This window comes from Mustelus asterias, chromosome 24 (assembly GCF_964213995.1).
Source record: "Mustelus asterias chromosome 24, sMusAst1.hap1.1, whole genome shotgun sequence".
Taxonomy (NCBI): Eukaryota; Metazoa; Chordata; class Chondrichthyes; order Carcharhiniformes; family Triakidae; genus Mustelus; species Mustelus asterias.
This window is the reverse complement of record NC_135824.1, coordinates 58,399,775-58,407,819: the sequence shown is the minus strand read 5'-3', so window position 1 is coordinate 58,407,819 and position 8,045 is coordinate 58,399,775. Positions and strand designations below refer to the sequence as shown.

Sequence of the window (8,045 nt, the reverse complement as noted above, 5' to 3'; positions counted from 1 at the left end):
AACTCTCTGACAGAACATTCCACCCAGGCACTATCCCCGTAATCCCATGTATTTACCCTGCTAATCAACCTAACCTGCACATCTTTGGACATTAAGGGATAATTTAGCATGGCCAATCCCCCTAACCTATACATCTTGGGACACTAAGGGGCAATTTAGCATGGCCAATCCACCTAACCCGCACATCTTTGGAGTGTGGGAGGAAACCGGAGCACCCGGAGGAAACCCACGCAGACACTGGGAGAACGTGCAAACTCCACACAGACAGTGACCCGAGCCGGGAATCGAACCCGGGTCCCTGGCGCTGTGAGGCAGCAGCGCTAACCCACTGTCCCACCGTAATCAGGAGCAACCAACTCAATATGAATATTCGCTCCTTAGATTTGGGGTACTAATCTCCAACCGAGAGGATGGTGCCATAGTTACTGGATTAATAGAATCATAGAATCCCTATAATGCAGAAGAAGGACATTCGGCCCATCGAGTCTACACTGACAACAATCCCACCCAGGCTCTATCCACGTAATCACCCTGACACTAAGGGGCAATCCCACCCAGACCTGTTCTCCGTAATCCCAAGTATTTACCCTGCTAATTCCCCTAACCTACGCATCTTTGGTCTGTGGGAGGAACCCGGAGCATCCGGAAGAAACCCACGCAGACACTGGGAGAACGTGCAAACACCACACAGACAGTGACCCAAGCCGGGAATCGAACTCGAGTCCCTGGTGCTGTGAGGCAGCAGTGCTAACCACTGTGCTGCCAGGATAATAATAATCCAGGGACCTCGACTAATGTTCCAGAAACATGTGTTGATGAGAAGCTTCCTGATTCACTCGTGTCATTTAGGGAAGGGAAACCTACCCTGGACTGGGCTCCAGATCCAGAACAATGTTATCTGCCCTTTGAAATGACCCAATAACCCACTCAGTCAAGGTGATTAGGGATGGGCAAGAAATACTGGACTTGCCGGAGACGCCCACATCCAATGAATGACTTTTTTTTTACTGTGGATTTGCTGTGTGACATCGATGTTCCTGATTCCACCTAGATGATAACCCAGAGTCTAAAGCTGAAGACTGGGTACCCAGTGACGACGAGAGGACCATGCTGAGGGAGGAGTTTGTGAGTCGCATGTACGCACGTTTCCTGGATGGAGAAGACCGAGACTTTGATTACAGGTGACCGCTATATAACTACATAGGGAATAGAATCATACAGCACAGAAGGCGACCATTCATCCCCTTGTGTCTCCGATAGCTCTTTGAAAGAGCAATGCAAGTCGTCCCGTTCCCATATTAACCGTTCCCATGTTAATCCAGATTCCTCCTTCCAGACAATATTCCTCTTCCAAGATGGGCGGCACAGTGGTTAGCACTGCTGCCTCACAGCGCCAGGGACCCGGGTTCAATTCCCGACTTGGGTCACTGTCTGTGTGGAGTCTGCACGTTCTCCCCGTGTCTGCGGGGGTTTCCTCCGGGTGCTCCAGTTTCCTCCCACAGTCTGAAAGACGTGCTGGTTGGGTGTATTGGCCATGCTAAATTCTCCCTCAGTGTACCCAAACAGGCGCCGGAGTGTGGTGACTAGGGGATTTTCACAGTAACTTCATTGCAGTGTTAATATAAGCCAACTTGTGACATTAATAAATAAACTTTACATAATTATACTTTATGTCAGCTTCTCGCTCCAATATCTATTTTTCTCTTTCTCTGTTGATCCCACGATGATTAACATGTCTCCAAAATTTCCCCCTTGTTCCCTCTGTGCATCGACCACATCTAAACCCCCTCAATCTTGCACTGAAACCACGATTCAGTTCATCACCTCATGCTGTTCTACCACGATGCTAGTTGATCACCCTTGGTCATCCCTGGTCAGTCACCCATTCCTCTTCAATCCCACTGTGTTGAAGTCTCTCGTCCGGACACCTTTCCACCCGGTCTTCCTGGTTGTCCCATCTCCATCGCTCATCCCTCCACATTTCCTCCCACATTCTCCCTCCCCTGCAACAGATGACCGTACCTATTTAGAGTCCCTACAGTGCAGGAGGAGGCCATTTGGCCCATCGAGTCTGCACCGATCACAATCCCACCCATGCCCTATCCCCGTAATCCCAAATATTTACCCAGTTAATCTCCCTGGCACTAAGGGGCAATTTAGCACGGCCAATCCGCCTAATCCGTATATCTTTGGGACTGTGGGAGGAAACCGGAGCACCCGGAGGAAACCCACGCAGACACGGGGAGAACGTGCAAACTCCACCTGAAGCCGAAATGGAACCGGGGTCTCTGGTGCTGTGAGGCAGCAGTGCCAACCACTCTGCCACTCTCTCCTCATTCTATCCCTGGATTTCAAAATTGTTCAACTCTTTACCTCCTTGAAAAGTCTTTCATTTCTCCGACCATCTGCAGGATTTCAAAACCCAAACTTGTTGTTTCCTTACTGTTATTCTCCATTTAGCATCATAGAATGATAGACTCCTACAGTGCAGATGGAGGCCATTCAGTCCATCGAGTCTGCACCAACCACAATCCCACCCAGGTTCTATCCCTGTAACCCCGTGCATTAACCCTAGCTAGCCCCCCTGACACTAAAGGGCAATTTAGCATGGCCAATCCACCTAACCCGCACATCTTTGGACTGTGGGAGGAAACCGGAGCACCCGGGGGGAAACCCACGCAGACACGGGGAGAACGTGCGAACTCCACACAGACAGTGACCCGAGGCTGGAATCGAACCCGGATCCCTGGTGCTGTGAGGCAGCAGTGCTAACCACTGTGCCGCCCTCCACTAGCTCATCCACCATTCCATAAAATAATATCCAGCCTGGCTCCTGACCTCATTATTCTTTTTGAAAAACACATTATTATTCGTTATCTCTGTGCACTATTTATTATGTAAAAAAAAATTGCTTGTCAGATTTTCTTCTTCTTGTCTAGAACCTTGAAAAGAATCTTTTAGATTAGCCAAAAGGAAACTGTTTATCGTTTTGCAGCTGCAGCAACAGTGTAATTTGATAATCTGGCTCGCTTTCCTCATGTCTTTGAGGCACGTTCGGTTGTTTCTGTGTTAAGTGAGCAGCAGAGTGTCAGTGGGGAACACTCTCACCCCCAAGGCAGAAGGTTGTGGGTTCAAGACTGGCTGCAGTGCTCAGAGTGTGCTGCACTGCCAGAGATGCTGTTTTTTAGCTGAGAATGTTGAAATAAGGCCCCTTCTGTTTTCTGAAGGGGAGCGGGGGTGGTGGAAAAGATCCCATGACAGTATTCAGAGCAAGTGTGTTCTCCTCCACGTCCAGGGCCGATATTTTACCCTCAATGATGACAGTGGATTGTTTGACAATTGTCTGTGAGATCTTACTGTGCACAAATTGGCTATCATTTTTCCTACATTGCAACAGTGACTACACTTCAACAGGGTGAAGTCAAAGACTGGAAAGCACTTTGGGGGTATCCTGCTCTATAAGACCATAAGATATAGGAGCAGAATTAGGCCATTCGGCCCATCGTGTCTGCTCTGCTACTCAATCATGGCTGATAAGTTTCTCAACCCCATTCTCCCACCTTTTCCCCGTAACCTTTGACCCCCCTTACCAATCAAGAACCTATCTATCTCTGTCTTAAATACACTCAATGACCTGGCCGCCTCTGTGGCAATGAATTCCACAGATTCACCACCCTCTGGCTGAAGACATTCCTCCTCATCTCGGTTCTAAAGGGTCGTCCCTTTACTCTGAGGCTGTGCCCTTGGATCCTAGTCTTTCCGACTAATGGAAACATCTTCCCCACATCCACTCTATCCAGGCCTCTCAGTATTCTGGAAGTTTCAGTGAGATTTCCCCCCCCTCCCTCGTCCTTCTAAACTCCATCCAGTACAGACCCAGAGTCCTCAAATGCTCCTCATATGTCATTCCCAGGATCGTTCTGGTGAACCTCCTCTGGCCCCTCGCCCAGGCCAACATATCCTTCCTTAGATACGGGTCCCAAAATTCCTCCTCATCTCTTCTAAAGGGTCGTCCCTTTAGAATCGTAGAATCCCTGCAGAGCAGAAGGAGGCCATTCGGCCCATCGGGTCTGCACCGACCACAATCCCACCCAGGGCCTATTCCTGCAATCCCACTTATTTACCCAGCTAATCCCCCGGCCACTAGGGTCAATTTAGCACGGCCAATGCACCAAATCGCACATCTTTGGAGTGTGAGAGGAAACGGGAGCACCCGGAGGAAACCCACGCAGACACGGGGGAGAATGTGCAAACTCCACACAGACAGTGACCCAAGCTGGGAATCGAACCCGGGTCCCTGGCGCTGTGAGACAGCAGTGCTAACTGCTGTGCCACCGTGCTGCCCACTCTGAGGCTGTGCCCTCGGATACTCGTGTCTCCTACTAATGGAAACATCTTCCCCACATCTACTCTATCCAGGCCTTAAAATGCAAGTATAAAAGCAAATTACTGCAGATGCTAGAATCTGAAACCAAAAGGGAATACACTGGAAAATCTCAGCAGGTCTGGCAGCATCTGTAAGGAGAGAAACGAGCTGACGTTTCGAGTCCAGATGTCAAAGCTTTGACAAAGGGTAGTCTGGAACTCGAAACGTCAGCTCTTTTTCCTCCTTACAGATGCTGCCAGACCCGCTGAGATTTTCCAGCATTTCCTCTTTTGGTTTAAAATGCAAGTCCTCTCTTTCCGCCCTTTCCCATTATTCGCTGTACGGGTTCACACAAGATGAGTAGCCGTTAGGGCTAGCCGGCAGAGAGCTGCTGGCACTCACGGGACTTTGGCCCCGGAATCTAGGAACTGCAGAGGAACTGCAAGCTCTGATTAGCAAACCTCCGCAACACTTCCCGCTGTTTAAAACCCGTTCTGCTTTCAGTGCTGTGGACGACAACCCAGACTTTGACAATCTTGACATCGTGAGCCGTGATGCGGAGGAGCGATACTTCGACGAGGAGGAGCCTTTGGAAGCTGAAGATATGGAGATGGACCGAGAATGACCAGATTAAACAGTCTCTTTGATTCATATGTATATTTTTTAAACAGTTTTAGATTCGACATTTCCTGACTCAGTGACTGTTAGTGAAGATCAGGGTTAGTTTTGTGTACATCGTTTCACCGAATCAATTTCTTCTCCCTATCCTTGATAACTCTTTTAATTGACCAAAGTTTCTGTTGTGCTGGATTCAGTTTTATTGGGGTTTTTTTTTATTGTATAGAGGGTGAAACTGTCAACCAACAAGTAACAGACTCCCCTGGTGGTTCAGTAGGGAACTGCACCACCCAGGGAAGCAATGGAGCCTTGCTCCTGGCTTTCATTCTTGAGTCGTGAGGAGGTAGCCGGGGGAAGAATTGCCCCCTGAACCTAGAGCGTTGGGGTGCTAAAATCAAGCAGCTTACCCTGTTCCTGGTTGCCTCAGTGTTTGTTCCGTGTGAATGTTTCGTGAGGCCCGCCACAGTTGAATATCCCATCTACATGGTGCCTGAGTCGCAAGCACGTGTAATCATAAAATTGATCTACACCGCAAAACGAGACCATCTCTTTGACCCTGCTGAGCTTAATGGCTTCGCTAAGCCAGTTCCCACAAAGGTTTATTTTCCTCCTCTATCATAGGAGAATCCCTACAGTGCAGAAGGAAGCAATTCGGCCCATCGAGTCTGCACTGACAACAATCCCACCCAGGCCCTATCCCCGTAACCCCACATATTTACCCTGCTAAACCCTCTGACACTAAGGGGCAATTTAACATGGCCAATCCTCCTAACCTGCACATCTTTCTCCTGTCGGGAGAAAGACAGAAATATCCACGTATTGCTCTCCTGAAGGCACTGGCTTGTGTTGGGGTACAGTCGCGTGGGTATCTGCTGTCCTCAGGGCTATCTCCATTCTGACAGCCTGACCACGGGTGCCCTGACCCCAAGTTTGTAGGTGCAGTTTTTTCAGCAGGGATCATTGGTCAGAATCGAAAATGCTGGCTGGGTTTTGATCTTTCTTTTCATTGATGGATCGACTGCTAACTCGGCTGAGGCCTACTAACTTGGCTTGGTCTGAGGATTGAACCGAATCGTAGAGGTTTACAGCACGGAAAGAGGCCCTTCGGCCCAACATGTCCGTGCCATCCTTTTTTTTAAACAACTAAGCTAGTCCCAATTGCCTGCGTTTGACCCATATCCCTCTATACCCATCTTACCCATGTAACTGTTTAAACGCATTTTAAAAGACAAAATTGTACCCGCCTCTACTACTGCCTCTGACAGCTCGTTCCAGACACTCACCACCCTCTGAGTGAAAAAACTGCCCCTCTAGACCCTTTTGTGTCTTTCCTCTCTCAAATCTACGGCCTTGAGTCTTAGACTCCCCTACCTTTGGGAAAACATGCTGACTATCTAGCTGATCTATGCCCCTCAATATTTTATAGACCTCTATAAGATCACCCCTAAGCCTCCTACGCTCCAGGGAAGAAAGTCCCATCTATCCAGCCTCTCGTTATAACTCAAATCATCAAATCCTAGTAGCATCCTCATAAATCTTTTTTTCACCGAGGGTCCCACATATTTCCCCTGCTTAATAGCTTAGTACAATATTGAGTGTGGACTTACTAACAGGCCACGAGAGACGGACTGAGGGTCAGGCCGCACAGTGATACCGTAACGCACTGAGGGTCTGCATGGGTTTCCTCCGGGCGCTCTGGTTTTCTCCCACAGTCCAAAGATGCACGGGTTAAGTGGATTGGCCATGCTAATTGCCCCTTAGAGTCCAAAGATGTGTAGTATAGGGGGATTAGCGGGGTAAATACGTGGGGTTACATGGATAGGGTCTGGGTGGGATGCTCCCTCGACGTGTCGGTGCAGACTCGATGGGCCAAATAGTCTGCTTCTGCACTGTAGAGATTATATGATTCTATGAAAATACATTGCCTTCTGCAGAGATATAATTGGGGCTTTAGTATATTTGATCCTTGCAGAGCTTCACAAAGTTAAAGTTGTTTTTTTTCCCTCCTCATGTTGAAGAAATCTGGGCTGTTGTTTTACGCACAAACCAATTTCCAGAGATTAAAATGAAAAGCTTTCCGAAAGAGCCATTTCTCAGTCCTCCTGCTTGTATCTTTCTTCATTTACTTTGGACCAGAAGACTTCTGCATTCGCTGCTTTACTGAACACGCAGGAATCATTAAAACTCTTCCAAAGTTGTCTCTTGTGTTTGTTTTGTTTATATATTTATTTTGGGAATTTGAAGACAGTTTTGTACTGCACCCCTGGATGGAAACTCCACAGATCCCAGAGTCAAATATCCATCAGCAGTGGTGATGTATCGGTTTGTAAAGTATAACTGCATCATCCATGATTCGTACTGAAAAAAAAGAGACATGTTGCCAAACTTTTTTGTTCTGCACTCATCAGAACAAATGCAAAAATGCCAAATTTCAAACAATCACAACAACTTATATTACAGGAGAAAGGGTGCTGATTGGTTGGCAAGTTGACTCTGGCTGAGTTGTTGCCATTGGAGAAAGCAATAGATCCCCAAATTCCTCAAAGATTTGGCATTCTTGCATTTGTCCTGGAGATTTGATTTGATTTATTATGGAGTACAAGATAAAGAAGGTTGGAAACATGTCTTTATTTTCAGCAATTTTCAAGTTCATGTCAACAAAATGAAGGAGATGGTCATCGACTTCAGGAAGCATAAAGGAGAACATGCTCCTGTCTACAGCAACGGGGACAAAGTAGAAAGGGTCGAGAGCTTCAAGCTTTTAGGTGTCCAGACCACCAACAACCCCTCTCTGGTCCCCCCATGCCGCCACTATAGTTAAGAAAGCCCACCAACGCCTCTACATTCTCAGAAGACTAAGGAAATTTGGCATGTCCACTACGACTCTCACCAACATTTATAGATGCACCATAGAAAGAATTCTTTCTGGTTGTATCACAGCTTGGTATGGCTCCTGCTCTGCCCAAGACCGCAAGAAACTACAAAAGGTCATGAATGTAGCCCAATCCATGTCACAAACCAGCCTCCCATCCATTAACTCTGTTTACACTTCCCGCTGCCT

The 8,045-nt window shown here is 47.8% G+C and overlaps 1 protein-coding gene across 1 annotated transcript in view; it reads left to right on the top strand.

Annotated features, from left to right (window-relative positions):
- Positions 1–7,182, top strand: part of ccdc97 (coiled-coil domain containing 97) — a 15,300-nt gene extending 8,118 nt beyond the window's left edge. The window contains exons 3-4 of the mRNA XM_078241089.1: positions 1,052–1,181; positions 4,871–7,182. Of these exons, the coding sequence (XP_078097215.1) occupies positions 1,052–1,181; positions 4,871–4,991 (251 nt within the window). The 3' untranslated portion in view covers positions 4,992–7,182. The remainder of the gene's footprint in view (positions 1–1,051; positions 1,182–4,870) is intronic.
- The last annotated feature ends 863 nt before the right edge of the window (positions 7,183–8,045 follow it).